Below are 18,480 nucleotides of genomic sequence, written 5' to 3'. Positions count from 1 at the left end.
TGAACCAGAGACCGGTAGTATTTGCTTGGGCTTGAGACCATTATGTAAATAAATGTTCTGAAACTTGTCGATCTCGTCCTAGCTAAGAAGTCTTTTACTCTTGATCTCGTGAAGCTGTCCAGGTGCCCCAATGAATTTCGGGGCGACCGTCCCAAATTTCCGCCTTTGCCTTTTATGTTTTCCACACGATCATGAAAATGTCTCAATCATGCATCATAGGCCATCAGGGATGTAAAAGAATCACCCGATATGTTTAGGTCTGTACGTTCAGCATGTACAGGCCGTAGTGATCGTTTAGGTAAACAAGCCTCCTTCTCCAACGGGTAGTAATATTAAGGTTACGGCAATTCTCTGAAAGTGGGTAATGTACCTTAGCTCTAAAGGCTCGACTGTTTATGCTTTCTCACCGTGGCTCTCCGTTCATTTGGCCGCTGGAATATAGTATTCGTGTTACGAAATGATAGCTTCATTCTCTACATCTCATGGAGCCTGCAGCTTGTTGACGTCTCCTTGCATAGGTAAGGTAGATGACACCGCCAGGAGACCAGAGATATATAATATCCCATCCAGACACTGCTGATCATCCATGACCTTCTTCGACGACTCGAACGTGATCGAAACAATGAAGTTAACTAGTTTTGCAACTTTCCTGCTTGCCAGCGTCCCGAGTGTCCTCTCGGCCACCCTGCAAGCGCGAGCGAAGGACGTGGCCGTAGATGGCAAGTGGAAGAACCACAACAACATCCACTCCCTCCCAGCTGAAGCTGCCTCTGGATCTAAGGGAGAACTTCAACTTCGTTTTCAGCCCTTCATCAAAGTTTTGGGAGGATGTGTTCCCTTTCCAGCCGTAGATGCTGAAGGCTATCTCGGGTATGTGCACATCTACTCTGTCTATAAAGGTGACTAGCTGTAGGCTTTTAGACTAACTATAACATTCATGAAGTGCCGGTCTCAAGCCCACCGGCAAGGGAAACGGTGATTGTGGGTCTAGTGAAGGCCAGCTCTATGTCAGAACTGGCATAGTCAAAGAACGCACCGGAATCATGTACTCCTTCTACGTCCCCAAAGTCAACAAGGAGCATCGTCACTACTGGGCATCCATCGTGGTATGGGTTTACGGTGCCGAAGTCAACACCGCGCAACCCGTGGGCATCAGCTACCAAACCGACAATGGAGTGTACAACGTTGGCTCATATCCCGCCACGAAGTGGTCGTCGGGCGCTAGCCTGGTGGGCAGGCCCACGCATCCGCTCGTGGCTTACTGGGGCAAGAAAATCGTTGGCCCGCTCACCGAGAACATGGAAAACACTCTCAACCTCCCAATCATCGACTGGGATATGCTCCCGGAGCCTGCGCAGAAGCAGCTAGACGGTGCCATTTTCGAGCACACCTCGGTCCCCTTTATCGACAAGAACTTTGGCGATAACTTGAACAAGGCATTCGATGAGGGTTTCTATGCCGATCTTCCGGGCGGCGACGGCGATGAGGATGGAGGTGACCCCACTGATCCGGAGCCGGCTGGCCCGATGCCCTCCAAGGCCCCACCGGCGCCCACCGCTTCGCACAAGCCTCTGCCGTCAGATATCTAATAGAACTCAAAACAGTAGGCAGATCGGCGAAAACTCACCAATTGTATTCACGGTGGATAGTGGCCAGTATCACATAAACATCAGGCGGATGTGCTTAGTTCAGGTCTATAAAGGCAAAATTAGGGGGTTATCTACTCCGAAGTAAAATAGATGTTTGTCAAATTTTGCGGTTAAGTCACGTTTGTTAATTGCCATATCACAAGATAAACAATTTGTTCCCATCGAAGGGGCACGTAAATATGACGCCTCAACTGAGATGTTCCGATCTGAACGCTCAACGTCGCTGTGCTATAACGTTCAGGAGACAACATATAATGACTGGGGCTAAAGAAATCTGTAGATCATGCTGATAATCTCGAATTGAACTTTTAGAAACGTTCATCAAGAGCTGCGACACTATCTAGCCTGCTCCGAAGAGTTTTAGAACTGTACACTGGACACTTGAAGTGGATGTTATCATGTATCTAGGCTCTCATGTGGTGAAATAGTTCGGAAATTAAGACTTATTATTCCTCGTCTAAGTATCGGATGGCCTTCTCAAGTTCTCTATGGACAAACCGTTGAACGAATTGTAAATAGATCAGTACAGACAGACTTTCGTCCGATCGTTCACCTAAGAACTGCCGCCTAACCCAACTGTCGAAAGCCGAACAACTTCTTCCAAACTAGGTAGTCATTGATTATTTGTCCAAGCCGGTAGGCTCGGCAGCCGCGGCCGTTGTAGTGATAGGCGGGTTATCGGCTGGAGGCACATCATTTGAAGGGCAGTCAGGCTCCTTCTTTACACCAGCATAGAAACCATCACGGTAGGCAGCGTCAATCTGAGCCTGGAAGTGCTCGTCCGTGAAGGGAACCTGGGTCTTCTCGTACTTGACGTCCGTCAACGCCTGCTTTGCGAGCGCGGGGAGGGAATCCCAGCTGATGAGGGTACGCTCGAAAAGCTTATCACCATCGGCGCCGGTGAAGGGCGCGATGGCCTCGTCGTGAATTTGGATCTTGGGATGTGTAGCCATATCGATACCAACATCCGAGGACCTGAAAGAGACTTCTCCGGCAGAAGCCGAGCCCCAGTTCAGGTGGTCAGTGGTGTAGGAGATTCCGACGGGCCAGATGGACGTGATGTCGCTGTCGTCGCAGCCGAAGCGGTTGACCCAGACAACGACACTAGCCCAGTAGTGGCGGTGACCGTTGTTATTTCCCTTGGCCCAACGGACCTTGGGCATGTAATAACTGTAGATAATTGCCTTCCGGCCCTGGCTCTCTCCACGACGGACATAGACTTGAGCCGAGCCACCGTCACCGCAGCCACTGCGACCACCACCAGTAGGCTTCAGACCAGCGCTAGTTCACATCGTATCAGCATGTTTTTATCCTCAAAGAGTAATCTATGCCAGAGGAGTAACTGAAAACAAAGGAAGTTTACTTACCCAAGGTTGCCCTGGGCATCTACTGCCGGGTAAGGATCGCAACCTCCCGAAACGAAGAGGAAGGGGTTGAAACGAAGTTCCAAGCTTCCACCAACAACTGAAGGCTTCTGAGTGAATGGAACGACGGCGTCATGATTAATCCACGGGTGACCACCAGAGTCATCGCCATCGCGGGGCAATAGTGATGCAGAAACGGTCTGGGAGACGGCGAGGCAGCCCAGAAGAGGGCTAAGAGATTTCAACAACATGATAGCGGCAAAGGAGTGACGGTTAGCAAGAAGCAAAAGAGTGTGGGTAGACAATGGAAGAGGTCTCAGAGCAAAGGGGAACAGCTGCTCAATGTAGACTTTATTTGCAGTTTCACGTCGGGGACGCACTATGTTTCTTCATAACCTGGTGCATGTGTTGGTGGGCGGCCGCGGAACGAGACCAAAACTGTAAATAAATTGTCGCCGGGGAAAACGAGGCGATGCCTTACGATTTCGAGAGCAATTTGAAGGACTTAGGTAAGTGCCATTATGTCCCTCTTCCAGACTCCCATCTGACTCAAGATCGGATTTGTCCGTACGCGCACCATCAGGAGACCAGGATGTGTTGGTTCGTTCAGCGCGAGAGTCTCAGTCCTAATTCACTGCTTTGTTTAATACTTCTAGTCTTGGCCATTGCCTCGTTTGTTTCTCAGTCTTTGCAAAAGCATCCTGTGCAAGGGCTTACTTGTGTTTTCCCCATCACTCTTCATTCGGCTTCCAATATCCACTTGGTCAATGTCAATATAGTATCCATTGTCAGAGATTAAGCCACAAATATAAAGGCAACCTACGTTTGGAAACATTCCGGTACTGAGCTCTCACAGTACAAATTAAGTATTCGTGACTTAAATTGGCTAGACTAAGGCAAAGTCCTAAGTCCTATAGTCCATGACTAGGAACGATCAACTGAGTTCGAGATTATTTATTAAGCTTCAGCAGTGTCTTGGCTGTGGAATACGTCAAAACCATTCCGTGAATTCGGATATTGCCGCCTGATGGTGGAACTCTCGGCACACGGGGTGGCCCGCCTCTAATTTGGACACTGTCCGTGCCGCAAGCTAGAATTCACGAGGAAATTCCCGTGGTTCGTCCAAGCTCTGGTAGCGTCAACCTTGTTCTGTCAGAAGGAACCAATTTTAATGAGGTAAAGCCGCAACAACGAACTACAGGCTTTCCAGCAGCACGCAACTGCGGTTCGCAGCTGTTTCAAACACTGTCTACCAAGGGCGCGTTGTTGCCGAGTCCGGCGGTGCCGGTGGGAGCATGCTACCTACATATACCTTCTCTACCAGCGTTCGCATACGAATACAGACAAAAAAGTGAACAATGTGTCAATGTCTGGAAATCTTCTTCGAGTGGCTCCATCGGGAATAATACAGTCATGGATTGCAGGCTCTCTCACCCGTGTTCGATGCTGTTGATTGGATAGTAGCCCGAGTCGACGCAACTCTCCATGCCTTGGACCATGTTGGGCTTATGTGCCCTGAGTAACCGAGGTTCATATGAACATTGCGTCCGATCGGATTGCAACTAACCGTAGATATCTAGCCTTCAAAATCTTCTACGATCTATTCTTGAGCCTATACTCCTCGACGTTACTGACATGCAAGAAAATGCATCTAATATCTGGGGTTGCTCATGTGCACAGGACACCTAGTATCAAGTCGTACTGGGATGAAATCAAGGCCAACTTCTGTCTCCAAGCTCTTGGATTCCTTCCAAGCACGGCCAAACGGTAAGCACCAATTTTTGCCTACTTAAGCATGCAATCCATGACCTGCAATGGCGACCACTCTTCCCCAGATCTTCACATCTTGGCAAGTAATGAGGATTCTAGGAGGGCAGCTTATCACTTGACTTTGAGCTCGTATCACTGTACGCGGATTAGTAGTCGAGTCTAGTGGGTTACTTGAGCTTACTCAGAAACACCCAGAAGCTCATGATTGATCAAGTTTCTGGATGATGCATGTCAGAGGGGGCGCAGCTAGTCCATGACGCTTCTAATACAGCAAGTGCCAGGCTTCTGTTCAACACACATGTGGGATCGCCGAACCTCAGGCCATACACGCAAACTTTCAGATCTCGACAGGAATCATTGATCGGGGAGGAACTAGGAGCCATAGAAGCTTGAAAAGGTTCCCTCAAACGTCACTACGTCTTAGAATTCTCATCTATATGTCGAGGTGATATCTCGTCGTCAAGCTTAACCCATCCTTTCACAGGTGTTAGAACTACACGCAGCGTACATTGAGTATTTGATATTCCGAGCGAAATGGAACTCAGATTCTATTTTATAATCTCCCTGATGGCAACTTTAGCAACTGGTCAAACCTGTTACTGGCCTAATGGGGTTCCGAACGATGTTGTCAAACCTTGCCCTGTTGCCGCGGGCACCGAAGCAGCCGCGTGCTGTTTCGAAGACCATCATTGCCTGACGAACGGTCTTTGCTTCGAACCTTTGACGTTAACTATGTATCGTGGGGCTTGCACCGACGATACTTTCCAGTCAAGCGGGTGTCCCAAGTACTGCGACAAGAGCGACATACCTGGAGGCGGTGAGTGAGGCTTCGATCGACAACTACTAGACAAACCCATTCATGAGTATAATTGCTAATATATGGAATCATGCCTCATAGACAGTTCGCTGCATATCGGCGTCTGGACTTGTGGTAACGCACGATTCTCTTGCAGCAACCTTCAGAATTGCGCGACCGGCAACTTCACCGTCAGTCTTCCCGGCAAAATTATGTTGAACGAAGCGGCAAGCACGGATCTCGGAGACAGTCCCGCAACTACATCGACCACTGGAGATAGCACTATTACGTGCCCTGTGGGCAGCGATACAGACCGCCAAGGCAGCATTTCTCCAGGCGCCGCGGCGGGTATTGGCGTTGGCGTCGGTGTGCCTCTTACGATTATTGCTGGAGCACTAGCTGTGATGCTTTCGCGCGAGAAGAAGAAGACGGCGAATACCACGCAAACGTTAGAGATGACTGAGAACGACGGGTCAAAAACTAGTGGTTCGAATTCACAGTTCGTTTGGGGCTATGCCAACGCGGTCACTCCCGAGGTATCTAACCAGCAGCATGTTCGACACGAGCTGCCTCAATGAGGGTTAGAGACTGTCGATTGCCTTAATTGAGAACCACTGTTATGTTCGTTGATAGAATTACAGTCTCCAGAGTATGTTTCAGAATTTGAGTTTGCTCCTGAGTTTTACACATATTGGATGTCTTGATTGTATGTTCCTAGTCTGTTGTATGAGTTGAAAAATCTAATGAAATAGGTATCAATCTCGCTATAAGTGTAATATGTCTGTGTGACCTGCACACTCATCTGTACGTAGATGCAAAGAAGAATCGTAAACATGTCCTCGTACATAACGTCAATCAAGCAAAATATTCTGCTCGACGTTTGTTGATCCTGAAAACGTCTACCATAACGTCGCGACACCGGCAAGAATAGTCGTCCAAAGCAGCACCCTTGTAGGAGACAGCGAGCCGGCAAAGTTGCCTTCGCCCTTCTGGCCCTTTTCGAACCCTCGTTCGTCTCCACCGAGGTACAAAGCACCGAGGTCTGTCAGCCCGCCGTCGCCATCAAACAGCGACACGGAGTTACCGGTCCAGGCATTGGCCTCGTCCTTGCGGAAGGCACCGAACCAGGCGTAACCTTCGACATAGTCCAGTCCATCCAAATACGTCAGACTCTCGTTCATCATGGCAAGAGTTGCATCCGTGTCTTGTTTAGGGAGGGCCATCTCCGTGATCCAGTACTTGAGATCTGGCGACGTGGAGTTGTAGAAATCCCGCAGCCCGTCGAGGTGGTTCTTGAGGCCGGTCGCGTCGCCGTACCAGTGCACGGCGACGAAGTCGGTCGGGCAGCCGTTGTCGTCAATGTCGTAACAAGACTCGTTGAACTTTTGCAGCCACTCGATACCCTGCGAGGAGCCGGTGACGACCGGGTGGCTGATGTTCCACTTGCGAGAGCCGGAGTTGCGGAAGGGCACAATGTGCTCGATATAGGCTTTAGCGGCATCTTCTGGGTCGATGCTGCTGCCGCCAGATGACGTCGTTCCGTCGGGCTCATTGAAGGTGAGGAGATGGGTGGATGATTCAGGTAGTACGTTGAGACGTGAGCTGAGGCCTGAATCTGAGGCATCGTCGACGCCGTGGATGAGCGGGATGAACGCGATGGAGCTGTTAAGGGCCTGTGCAGGCCATGTTGACCATGTGTAATACCAGCTGATCAACGACTTTGCGGAGGTGAGCAATTGGCTGTCGGCTGTGTGGTCGTCGCCCTGGAAAGCCAGCCCACGTTTTGAGGGCAGGTCGGACTGTGCGAAGGTTGTGGATTGGAGGACCAGCGAAGCTAGCAATATGCGACTGGTTCGTCTCATGGTGCCGCAGGTACAGAAATGGTCCCTGTCTAACGTGAAAGAGAGTAGTGGTTCGTGGAGGATGATCCTTGTGTGATTTGATGCACAGAAATCGGGATCGGATGCAGCCGATGGAGGTGCCGGCTTTGCAGATATATCTGACAATCTTTCGAAACTCGACTGTCCAAGTAAATGGTTGATGTTGCAATGGACAGGAGAACCTGTTTAGCTGAGAGGCCTGACAAGCAGGATTCCTTCTTGCTGACGGCTCTATCACCCATCTCAATCATTGACCTCATTCGATGCCATCGCGCTCTTGGCGAGGGGCGACTATTCGGTGACGTCATATTCCCTGGTTTCTCAGTCCTTGGTTGGTGCTAGTTGGACTGGCCAAGGCAAGCCCCCTTGCAAGCCACACCGCAACGGTCTTCATTGCTGACAATGTCACAAGAGAGAATTGAGAAGTTGAGTTAGCAAGGGTCCTGGTCGCCGTCCGTCATTGGTCTTGGGTCTAGACATGTGTTCAGCGAGGAGTGGTGCCATGGACAAGAAGACTCCCGTTCAGTTGCGGTTGTCGGCGATGAGGCCCAGCACGCCCCTGTCAGATCATGTCATCGGTTCGCCCAGCGCGGTGGAGTACCGCAGTGAGTGCACGCACTCTGAACTTGAACGGTTGATGAGCTAAGATAGGGAGCTTCCGCGGCAAGACAAAATCAAGCCCAACACTTAACTGCACTGCATACTGTACCAAGTGCACAATCGCAGAGGCACTGCAAATTGTTGCGACGCTAATCGAGAAAAGGATATGTGATGCAGTGGATTTAAACATAACTAGGTAGAGATCGAGACTCTGAAACCGCGGAAGATACCCAGCCAGTGCTCCTCCTCTTGTCGTTCATGGACTAGTGCTTTTTTGGCACAATTTAATCTACGTGGATAGACAAAACTACTATACATTGACTCTCACCAATTGAAGCCCAACTTAAGCACCTCATGTATGGTTCCCTAGAAGCCACATGTTGGGTAACGCATGTCGAATTGATTCCAAGTTACTCGGAGCTTTGGGAACATGGACGATTTAGAAGACTGCCCCCACATCACTCACAAATACGGGCGGACTTCACAGCTGAACCCGCCTCAATGTCTTTAGGAGTCATTGCCTCCCCTCAGTATGCCACATCCCGTTTCAACTCCCGGGGCTCAAGTTGGCCGGAGCTCAACAGATGCTTTAACCATGTATGAAGAAGCCGGCATTCCGTTGCAAACTCCATCATCTGAGCCGAGAGCGAGTCAGAGTCAACTACAAGATAGGCGGGTCTCGTCTCATGTTTATCAATAGCGAACTTAATTGCACGGCATGGAAGCCCGGTAGCAACTAAGAAATGGAGCTATCCGCCAGGTATATGTAGTCGACATAGTAGATACAGGATGTAGCCATTGGTGCGCACATGAATTGCTGCTGCTTGGTTCCGCAGGCACGTCCTTTACTCTATTTACGACAAGTCCAGCATCCGTACACTGCAGCTTTTCTTCCCTTGAGACATCATTCCATAAACTTTCTCTTACAATGTGGATCTCTCTTGACTCTGTACGGACTGCGGAGCTTGAGCCAATTGTAGATGATATAAGTACAAATAGTCCTACAACATCCACATTGACAATACTACCTGATTAATCACATCAATCACACTTCACAATCACCAAAATTTCGACACCTGGCTATCGAGCTCAATCTTCTGCACCAAGCATCTTTCCGAGTACAGATTCATAATGCACTTCCAATCTACAACCCTCTTCCTTGCCGCCGCTGTCATCTTCCAGGGTGTTTCTGCGCAATTTTGCACTGGCCCTCCCTCAGACTGCAATTTTGAAGACGTAAGATTGCTCACTTGTCATTGAATTCTGGATGATCTCCAGGTACTGGAAAGATTAGGTGTTAACATTCCACTTATTGTAGTGCAGAATCAATTACGCTGATCCATGGGCGATCTGCAAGTCAAAGGTTCGTTTTTGCTGCAGAAGAGCTCTGCGGTTTGGCTTTATAGCTGACTTGTATCTAGTGCACACCTAATTCAGGCCGAGATGCCGCTGTTTCCTGCTGCTCCGGATCGTTGTACTGTCCAGCATGAATGAATACAGTACTATGTAACTGAGAAAGAAAAAAGTTATGTGCAGGAGCGGATCTTATGACCATTTGGCATCTGCATGATCTGCCTTTTAAAGCGCCGAGAAGAAACCATCTCTCTGTCTATCGTGTCAACGCCATAGTAACAGTGAACCAATGTACATATCAAGCTCTTATTCAGCCGCATGAGATTAGTCCTAGTAAAAACAGTTCCGAAAACAAAGTGGCAAGCCCAACCACACGAAAGCCATTCCTTATATTCTCAGTGTCGAATCTTGTCTCAATCTTGAGCACATATTCTCTATTCCCGTGTGAAGCAGATCATCTTCGAGGCTGAGATACAAAAAGGCCAAAAGCAATGGTGCCTCGAGGGCGAATCGAACGCCCGATCTTCTCATGACGGACAACAGTACGAGTGAGACGCTTTACCACTGAGCCACCGAGGCAGGGTTAACCAGATCATGGTTGGTGGTCCACAGATGCTGGCGGGTCAACGCGGGACGACTAAGGCACACCGCTGATTTGAGTCTCACGATGCACCGACCGAGTTGTTGGAGATTGTGGAGGTGGTTCGTCGAAACATTGTACGGGGGAAACTCTTTCATTCGTTGACGTATCTCTGTGTGGATGACTAACCTCCGCGCGGGTCGCTACGTCTTACCGTTCCCCGCGCGCGACTCGTTTCGCCTTTCCCCAAGTTGGGATGAAAGAACGTAGACATCTGCGCGCGGGTGTAAGCACCAAAGAAGCCACACAGGGTTGGTACGAGGAGACACCTCTCATAGGCTGCTTTGAGAGCGGTAGTCTGTACATGCAGTCTTTGGCTGCGCATCTGTCTGACTTCAAGACGCCTCTCGCGATCGATGCGCGCGGGTCTGGCGTGCTTCTGAGAAGTCGAGAACACAGACAATGATTATCTCTCTGACGTGGTCAGGCGTGACTGGAACAGGACTACTTGAGTTGATTATGAATCAGCGGCGTGAGAGCTGAAGTTGCAAGACTTGGAGACAGAAGCGAGTAACACAATTTAGGTGCACATGGCGTTGGCTGTTCATCTTTGGTATAAAAGGCTGTTTAGCCAACATGCAACAACTCTTACTTTCGAGTACTTGCACTCCATCAAACTTCAACCTGACACAGGCATTGTCGAACCTTTGCAAAATTCAGTCAAGTCGCAGACATTCTGATCTCCAATCTTTCAATCTATCACTGATATGAGTGCCGCTAAGAAAGTTGCCGTCATCGCGACGAGCACTCGAACCCCACGCATTGGAACTAAGGTCGCGGAACTGGTGAAAGATACCATCACCACAGATGCTACCACCAATGGCATCGATCTGAATCTTGTAGAAGTCTCTTCTTTCAGACTTCCCGTCTTCGATGAACAGGTCATTCCCGCTCAGGTCCCAGCTGCAGGTGACTTCGCCCACGAGCACAGCAAAGCGTGGAGCAGGGAAATCGCCAAGTACGATGCCTACATCATTGTGGTTCCAGAATACAACTACGGCCTGCCTGGCGGCACCAAGAATGCCATTGACTACTTGTATAACGAGTGGATCGGCAAACCCATTGCTGTAGTCAGCTATGGCATCATGGGTGGCAACTCGGCGTCAGCGCAGGCACAGAAGACGCTGGAGGGCATGAAACTCCGGGTTGCGCCGACGCGACCGGCGCTTGCTTTTGCGGGTGGGGCCGGACCGGATCTGGTGGCTGCTATGGGCCACGGAGAGATCGGGGAAGAGTCGCGGAAGAAGTGGGAGGGAGAATCGGAGAGCATACTCAAAGCCTTCGGTGAGTTAAAGGAGCTTCTCAACGCGCCGGCTCATTGAGAAAGTCTAACCTTGGAGAACTGAGAACCAACCGCCGGTGCCCATTGATGGTGGCTTGGAGAAAGAAGCTTGAATTTTAGCTAGAGCTAGTTCGTGAATTCTAGATCACCTAACCCAATTCAAGCGGTGGAACTCCACCTCGTAATATCGCTAAACCCCTGTCTACAGCATCGTATTCCTTCGTGTTGGTTGAGCTACTGCTCTGCTGCCTATTTGAAAGATACTGTGCCGCTTGGCTTTGCATTAGCCGGAAATTCTCGTCGCATCGGCTCACAATGTGATCCTTTATCACTCTTCGCCTTTTGGTCTCCCTTTTCCCTTCTTTTCCACCATGCGCCTTTCATCGCCGTCATTTGTTTTCTGTCCTCCATCGTCATGAGGACGTCCGCTCTTTTCGCGCTCAGTGGCTGCGCTGCCACTGCCCTAGCGCAAGTTCATCTACCGTTCTCCCATCAACCTCAGCCGAAGGCCAGTAGCAATGTCGAAACCAAAGACGTGGCGGACCGTCGATCAGTTTCTGCGACGGATGTTTACGTGACGGACTGGAATTATCTGGTCAACGCCACTGTTGGCACACCGCCACAAGATATTTCCTTGAGGGTTTCTGTGCAGGCTGAGCATACCTGGGTCCCAAACGCCAAGTATTGCGACTATTACAACTATAGTGACTATTACGATTCTTCTTCCACCAGGAGCGCCTATTACCTCGATTCATATTCGTGCAAATACGGCGCATTCCAGAGCAACGAGTCATCCACCTACGTCAACCCCGGCACCGAGGACTTCAGCACCAGGTACTCGGTCGGCCGAGCTAAGGGAGAATGGATTAGCGACACACTAGGCGTGGCTGGCAGCCAGATATCCAAGATGATCATGGGCTATGTTCAATCGGCAGATGTATTGATCGGTGTCCTTGGCCTGGGTTTCAACACCACCGGAAGTGCACAATCTACCGCTAGCCCGAGCAGTACCTCGAATTATCCTACCGTTCCTGAACGCCTCGTACAAGATGGTCTCATTAGCTCCCCCGCGTACAGTCTCTGGCTGGACGATTCATCCGCCACGTCTGGGAATCTTTTGCTGGGTGCGATCGATACATCAAAGTTTGAGGGCCCTCTGCTTCGTTTCTCAGTGCGCACAACGGGGTCATGGTCAACAAGCAGGCGATTTGACACCTTCATCACGTCCTTCAATGGTAGTAAGTCAGATACAGATGACCTACAGCCTCTCGGAGAATCTTTGCGTCAACAAATCGACACATATGACACCTCGAACCTAGTGCTTCTCTCGCCAGATGCTGCTTTATCAGTGCTACCCGACGACATAGCCTTAGATCTTTGGGCTCTGACTGGCGCTTCCTGGAATGATGACCTCGGCTACGCGATTATTCCTTGCACGGAAAACACCACCACGGGTCGCTTGGCTGTGCAGCTGTACGGATCGGAGGGACCTGTGTTGAATGTAGCTCTTGCCGACCTCGTGGTGTCTCAAGATGTTTGGTCCCATTCGGAGTGGTCTTGGGAGACCGAGTCGGCCTCCGAGTACTGCCTGTTTGGAGTCCAGTCGGAAAATTCCACCTCGACATACACGTCTTCTTCCTATCCATACTCCTTGGGCAACACATTCCTCAAACATTCCTACATGGTATTTGACCTAATCAATGAAGAGATTGGCTTTGCGAAGACAAAGTTCAGCAGCACGCAGACGGAAGATCTAGTTCCGTTCTCAAGCCACGGAGCTCAGATCCCCGCGTCAACCAGCGTCATGCCGGATTGGTGCTCATCTACCTCATCTCAATGTCGAACAGGTGATTCGGGTTCGGGCTCCGGAGGCGGATCCTATGGCGGTGGTACAACCTACCTGGGCGATGGCTATTACCCCGGACATCTCCCGCTGGAGGCAAACCTAGCCATCGGCCTCAGTGTCGGTGTCTTCTGCACTATGGTCATGGGTCTGTCTATCTGGGCCATCAGACGAGGCCGTCGCATTAGAAAGGCCCAGAAAGAGCTGGCTGAAAAGCAAGCCGACGTGGGACCCGGCGGCGAGACACAGGTCGGGGCCGCCGATGGAAATGCTGGCAATTTGGCTCAAGAAGCCTTGCGTCCTCAACATCCGCCAGCTGCAGTGACTCGAGATCCTTCTGTAACAGATGCAGATGCAGAGCAACGTGCTACTGGAATTGTGGGAACTGCCAAGTGAGAGAGTAGCGTTTGCCAGACAAATCTAATGCAACAATCAATTTGCCCGTGCCTCGCAGCAGGGGATTCAATCGCTGAAACAATAAACTCATGGCGCTTCTGCCTCCTCACTCTGATCCTTCGACGATATATACTGCCGAAGGCCGGGGTCAACGTCAGTTGCAAACCAAAGTAACGTGCGGACCGAACCGATTTCCTTCCATGGCTAAGGCAGTCACGAGATGTGGCAAGTTGATTGCCGGATAGCGACTCGGGAGGGAGTCAACATTCACAACGTCGTAGTAGTTGCTGGTTGCCTAAATCCCGAGTATCATCCTGGCGTCGAGTGGTGGTTCGTTCCTCCTTGTAGATCCTAATCTTGAGCACCCGCTGCTTCGGTTTCCACTTGCAACGTTGCAGATCATATATCACTTAGAGAGAGCCTCATGGGCATTGCAGATGGCATAGAAAACCTCGGGGTCAACCGCCGACACAACTCTGCAATATGCAAGACATCAGATGGCAGCTGCTCAGATGGTGTTGGTATCAATAAGGGTGCCCCTGATGTAGCCGTTCTTGACGAAAGGGCGGAGCGGGTGATGTGCCGCTGCCGCCTTATCACATTTTCACCTTCCTGAAGAGAATGGTGAGTTCCGTAGGATTTCTTTCGATGTGGTGCTTGGGCCGGGGTAACTCTGAACCGAGTTTGGCTGTTTCTGTTGCGGGTCAGTCTCTCTTTTGACAGCCTGTCTTGTTCAGTTGTCTCGGCAGTGCAAGTTGGCTTGAGTTATCAAAGACAACAGCCACTCCATGGAATTGATAGTTGGCAAAAACACGTCACAAGTCTCTCCTATAACTCCCTTACCGCGATAAGAAAACTATAGCTTTTAGGGGATTCGCTAGAAAGGAAGCATGTGCTCACATTGGGCCTGTCCCAAACGGGCGATAAACCAACGCAGTGGAGGGTCACATTCGGCCCCGACTCGGTCATTCGCCCTACATTCGCCAAATTGTAGGCACATGGCCATTCAAGGGTAGGTCCTGAAGAATATCAGAACTCAGCCAATCTCAATGACTTTTCTTATTGTGCTAACAGAGCAAAGTCGGCTACCACCTGCATTAGCCCCGGCCCCTCACCTCGCCCCCAGCCACTCACCGGGCACCATCGCCAAATCCTCACCTTTGGTGTTGGCGCTCCCTTGACACATAGAATTTCACAGCGAATCTCCGAGCTGTTACTTGCAACCAGTACTCTGGGTGGGTACAAGAGACTATGGTGTGTTAATGGTACATTGAGCGGCCAGGCTCGCAGGTCATCGTCAACTTCATTGCTACCACTTGAACGTGACAAACAGACGACGCGCTCAAATTTTTGCACATGCACAGACCGACATACCAAGAATGAATCGCAGAAGCGGATCTAAGGGGTCTACAAGCCTAGTCAAAATTGACGACCTCATTTGAAGACGCGTAACGTTTCGCTGGGAATGGACCGGGTTTGCAAGTCACACCCAGACGACTGGACGTCAGGACTTGAACAATGACATTGTTGCTTGACGGCTGACTACTGTAAATAGCGTCTTGTCTAACATCGACGGACTCGATTAGTATAATATGATCAGTTGATCGCTTCATGTCCAGTGACGTGTACCTGACTTGCAGAGACATTCTCGTATTCACTCCTTTAGCAAATTATTTAACGGATCGATTCATACCGCTTTCAAGATGAAGCTTCTTCAATCATTAATCACTATGGGTGGCATACTTTCAACAGCTGTGCGCCCCTCCACGGCGGCGCCGACGAACATCACGGAGCGAGGTCTCCAAGGCTACACAAATGCAGTCTACTTCACTAATTGGCAAGTTGTTGTTAGACCTGAGGTGATAGAGCTCAGCTAATATCATTCAAGGGCGATATACGGTCGCAATTATCAGCCCCAGAATCTTCCAGCATCGCAGATCACCAATGTCCTCTATGCCTTCATGAATCTTCGCGCGACTGGTGAAGTGTAGGTCAATTCACAGCTCGACCTAGATGACTAGCGCAGGAACAGGCGAGCTAACATTCCAACCCACTCGAAGTTACACTGCCGATACCTACGCCGATTTGGAGAAGCACTATCCTACTGATTGTAAGGCTTGTTGTTCGTTGTTGATATAACACCGACACATGCTGACTCATTGGGGATCTAGCTTGGAACGATGTCGGCACGAACGCCTACGGCTGCGTCAAACAGCTTTACCTTTTGAAGAAGGCCAACCGCCGCATGAAGGTCATGCTCAGTATTGGAGGCTGGACATGGTCGACCAACTTCCCCGCTGCCGCTAGCACGCCCGAAGGCCGAGCCCTCTTTGCTCAGTCCTCTGTCAAACTCATGAAAGACTGGGGCTTTGACGGCATCGATGTTGACTGGGAGTATCCAGCCGACGCCACCGAAGCAGCTAACATGGTCCTCCTGCTTCAAGCAGTCAGAAGCGAGCTGGACTCCTACGCCACCCAATACACTCCCGGCTATCACTACCTTTTGACTATTGCTTCACCTGCTGGCCCCAGTCACTACAACGTCTTGAATCTCAAAGCGATCTCTGATGTCATTGATGCGTTCAACTTGATGGCATACGATTATGCCGGTTCCTGGGATGCCAATAGCGGCCATCAGGCGAACTTGTACCCGAACCCGAGCAACCCCTCGTCGACGCCATTCTCCACTGATGCTGCTGTCAACGATTACCTCGCAGCCGGCGTACCAGCCGCAAAGATCGTACTCGGCATGCCCATCTACGGTCGCTCGTTCGAACAGACCAACGGCATCGGCCAGCCGTTTACCGGTATCGGGAGCGGTTCCTGGGAGAACGGAGTGTGGGACTACAAGGCTCTTCCCCGAGCGGGCGCCACCGAGCTGTACGATGCCACGGCGGTTGCCTCCTACAGCTACGATCCAGCCGCCAAAGAGCTTATCTCTTATGACACCCCGGCCGTGGTGCGGACCAAGGTCTCATACCTGACAGGCAAGGGCCTCGGTGGTTCCATGTTCTGGGAGGCGAGCGGCGACAGAACTGACAGTGGAAGTCTTCTGGCGACTAGCTTCAATGCTCTCGGTGGCGCGAGCACCCAGGACCAGAGTCTCAATCAGCTGAGCTACCCTAACAGTCAGTACGACAACATCCGCGCGGGTGTACCAGGCGGTTGAATTTGAGCTTGTGATGGTAGAGGTCATGTGTTTTTCGGTCCATTTTTTCACATGGTGTTTGGCGTATTAGCGGGTTGCGAGCAACCTGAATTCTTTGATTGTCAGTTGAATGAAGCAGCATTTCTTTTACCGGGCTCGCATATGGATTCTCAGCTTTTATACTTGTCTTCTAATTACTATCAGACGAGAATTCACTACCTTTAACCTATTGATTATATCGGTTGCAGTCCACCTCACTCCATCTACCTTTTCTGCGTGTCTCATGCCGACAATACCATGCTTCAGCTTAGTCCTCCGCAGCTGCTTCCTCTTCCTCTTCAATCTTCTGTCCGTAAACGACGTGGCTTATATCCCGTCAGTAATGTAATTAATTCTCTCGGTAAATCCAGCTTACTAGTTAAGGTATGCGTGGAAAGCACCACTCTTCAATTCTTGGCGAACCTGGGCTAACAGCACCATCACCTCTTCCCTAGTCCATCCAAGCACCCCAATGAACAGCTTCAAGGTGAATGCATCGAGGCCCTCAAGAGTTTGAGCAAGATTGCACATTCCAAGATCTTTGTTGTGCGCGTCCTTGGTCCATGGACCCAGAGGAATCTTGAAGTGCTGGTGAACCACATTCTTGAAGGGAGCTTCACGAACCCAACCCTCGAGTTTGGGGCCAGGGGAGTCTTCGCGCCCCAGCATTTTGCAAGCCTCGATGAAAAGACGGTCCCACTTCATGATTGCATGCTTCTCGGTCAGTGTTCCGTCATCGCACGCGTAGAGAACGCTCATGTCTTGGAATTCAGCCCAGCCGTTTGGCGCGAGGTTTCTAGCACACGACCACGTCAGTTCAACTTTGCTATGGAACGGGACGCGATCCACTCTGTGGCTAAGTAGTCCCTGACAATCGGAGGTCTCAAACCCACTCATATACTCTATGGACCAGCTTCGGCCAATCTGCGATTGAAGCAGCCATGTATCGCGTGAAAATAAAGTCGTATTTCTCGTCGACAACCCAAGCGCTTTCGACATCATCAATCTCGAATCTGACGTTCGGCGGCACCCTGGTTCTAAATTAGCTATTAACAGCCTATGTCTGGTGTCTAAAATCCTCACCAAGCTGGTTGTATCGGGCTCAGATCGTTCCCAAAGATCTAACATAGTCTCTAAGTCAGCTTTTTCTGGCCTTGGCGGTTGACGGTTCATGTATATGTACCTCGGCGTTTGGAAACAAGTCGGCAATCTCGATGGCCCCTAATAGACAACAGCCATGGTTAAAACTGAGAATGCAAGATTGAGCCTTTCTCAATAAGCAACCCACAGATTCCGGTACCGGTTCCTATATCGAGGATGCGGTGCGTCACCTCAGCCTTGATGGGGGCGAGGAAGAACTTGTTGCCGATGGTCTTGACAATCATGGTATGCGTCAAGTCTAGACGATCCATCTCTCTCTGACATGCAATCAATGTTAGAAAGGCCGTATAGTGGTATGATTTGCGGCATTCGTACCTCATCGTTTGGAAAGTTGTATGCTGTTTATGTCGGGATGTTATGTGAGTTGTGCTGGACGGGCTACATTTCGTCCTCGATTTCTCACTTACATCCTGCCCGGAAAGCATAATATGTTCGACCATACTCTTCCGGGTAGTCTACAACACTTGATGTCAAAGAGGCTGTGTATAGAGAGGTAGGAGAAATTGAGTCCTTCGTCAGCTAATCACTCTTATTGGACGGTAATTCGGGAGCGGGGTAG

At 50.3% G+C, this 18,480-nt stretch overlaps 8 protein-coding genes across 8 annotated transcripts; 5 read left to right on the top strand and 3 right to left on the bottom strand.

The window, feature by feature from the left end:
• Positions 1-622: 622 nt before the first annotated feature.
• On the top strand, positions 623-1,589 carry CABS01_10129 (necrosis inducing protein; the record flags this gene model as incomplete). The annotated part of the gene is made up of 2 exons (XM_060543485.1): positions 623-870; positions 944-1,589. The coding sequence occupies 2 exons, from the start codon at positions 623-625 to the stop codon at positions 1,587-1,589; spliced, it is 894 nt and encodes a 297-aa protein (XP_060399666.1).
• A 680-nt stretch (positions 1,590-2,269) lies between these two features.
• Positions 2,270-3,264, bottom strand: CABS01_10128 (NPP1 domain-containing protein; the record flags this gene model as incomplete). Its single annotated transcript, XM_060543484.1, has 2 exons — positions 2,270-2,930; positions 3,017-3,264. The coding sequence occupies 2 exons, from the start codon at positions 3,262-3,264 to the stop codon at positions 2,270-2,272; spliced, it is 909 nt and encodes a 302-aa protein (XP_060399665.1).
• A 2,251-nt stretch (positions 3,265-5,515) lies between these two features.
• On the top strand, positions 5,516-6,157 carry CABS01_10127 (uncharacterized protein; the record flags this gene model as incomplete). Its single annotated transcript, XM_060543483.1, has 2 exons — positions 5,516-5,600; positions 5,682-6,157. 2 exons carry the CDS (start codon positions 5,516-5,518, stop codon positions 6,155-6,157), a joined length of 561 nt encoding a protein of 186 aa, XP_060399664.1.
• Positions 6,158-6,478: 321 nt separating this feature from the next.
• On the bottom strand, positions 6,479-7,441 carry CABS01_10126 (uncharacterized protein; the record flags this gene model as incomplete). The annotated part of the gene is made up of 1 exon (XM_060543482.1): positions 6,479-7,441. The coding sequence occupies one exon, from the start codon at positions 7,439-7,441 to the stop codon at positions 6,479-6,481; it is 963 nt and encodes a 320-aa protein (XP_060399663.1).
• Positions 7,442-9,190: 1,749 nt separating this feature from the next.
• On the top strand, positions 9,191-9,549 carry CABS01_10125 (uncharacterized protein; the record flags this gene model as incomplete). The annotated part of the gene is made up of 3 exons (XM_060543481.1): positions 9,191-9,295; positions 9,378-9,422; positions 9,481-9,549. The coding sequence occupies 3 exons, from the start codon at positions 9,191-9,193 to the stop codon at positions 9,547-9,549; spliced, it is 219 nt and encodes a 72-aa protein (XP_060399662.1).
• Positions 9,550-10,759: 1,210 nt separating this feature from the next.
• CABS01_10124 (aspartic proteinase) lies at positions 10,760-13,573 on the top strand (the record flags this gene model as incomplete). The annotated part of the gene is made up of 3 exons (XM_060543480.1): positions 10,760-11,336; positions 11,622-12,572; positions 12,654-13,573. The coding sequence occupies 3 exons, from the start codon at positions 10,760-10,762 to the stop codon at positions 13,571-13,573; spliced, it is 2,448 nt and encodes an 815-aa protein (XP_060399661.1).
• A 1,961-nt stretch (positions 13,574-15,534) lies between these two features.
• Positions 15,535-16,742, top strand: CABS01_10123 (glycosyl hydrolase family 18; the record flags this gene model as incomplete). Its single annotated transcript, XM_060543479.1, has 3 exons — positions 15,535-15,560; positions 15,634-15,683; positions 15,745-16,742. The coding sequence occupies 3 exons, from the start codon at positions 15,535-15,537 to the stop codon at positions 16,740-16,742; spliced, it is 1,074 nt and encodes a 357-aa protein (XP_060399660.1).
• A 286-nt stretch (positions 16,743-17,028) lies between these two features.
• Positions 17,029-18,145, bottom strand: CABS01_10122 (TAM domain methyltransferase; the record flags this gene model as incomplete). The annotated part of the gene is made up of 6 exons (XM_060543478.1): positions 17,029-17,086; positions 17,137-17,556; positions 17,654-17,791; positions 17,844-17,881; positions 17,944-17,981; positions 18,049-18,145. The coding sequence occupies 6 exons, from the start codon at positions 18,143-18,145 to the stop codon at positions 17,029-17,031; spliced, it is 789 nt and encodes a 262-aa protein (XP_060399659.1).
• Between the last annotated feature and the right edge of the window lie 335 nt (positions 18,146-18,480).

The sequence above is a fragment of the Colletotrichum abscissum genome (genome assembly GCF_030869225.1).
Source record: "Colletotrichum abscissum strain IMI 504890 chromosome Unknown Scaffold_25.1, whole genome shotgun sequence".
In the NCBI taxonomy this organism is placed as follows: Eukaryota; Fungi; Ascomycota; class Sordariomycetes; order Glomerellales; family Glomerellaceae; genus Colletotrichum; species Colletotrichum abscissum.
This window is presented reverse-complemented; position numbering and strand designations above follow the sequence as displayed.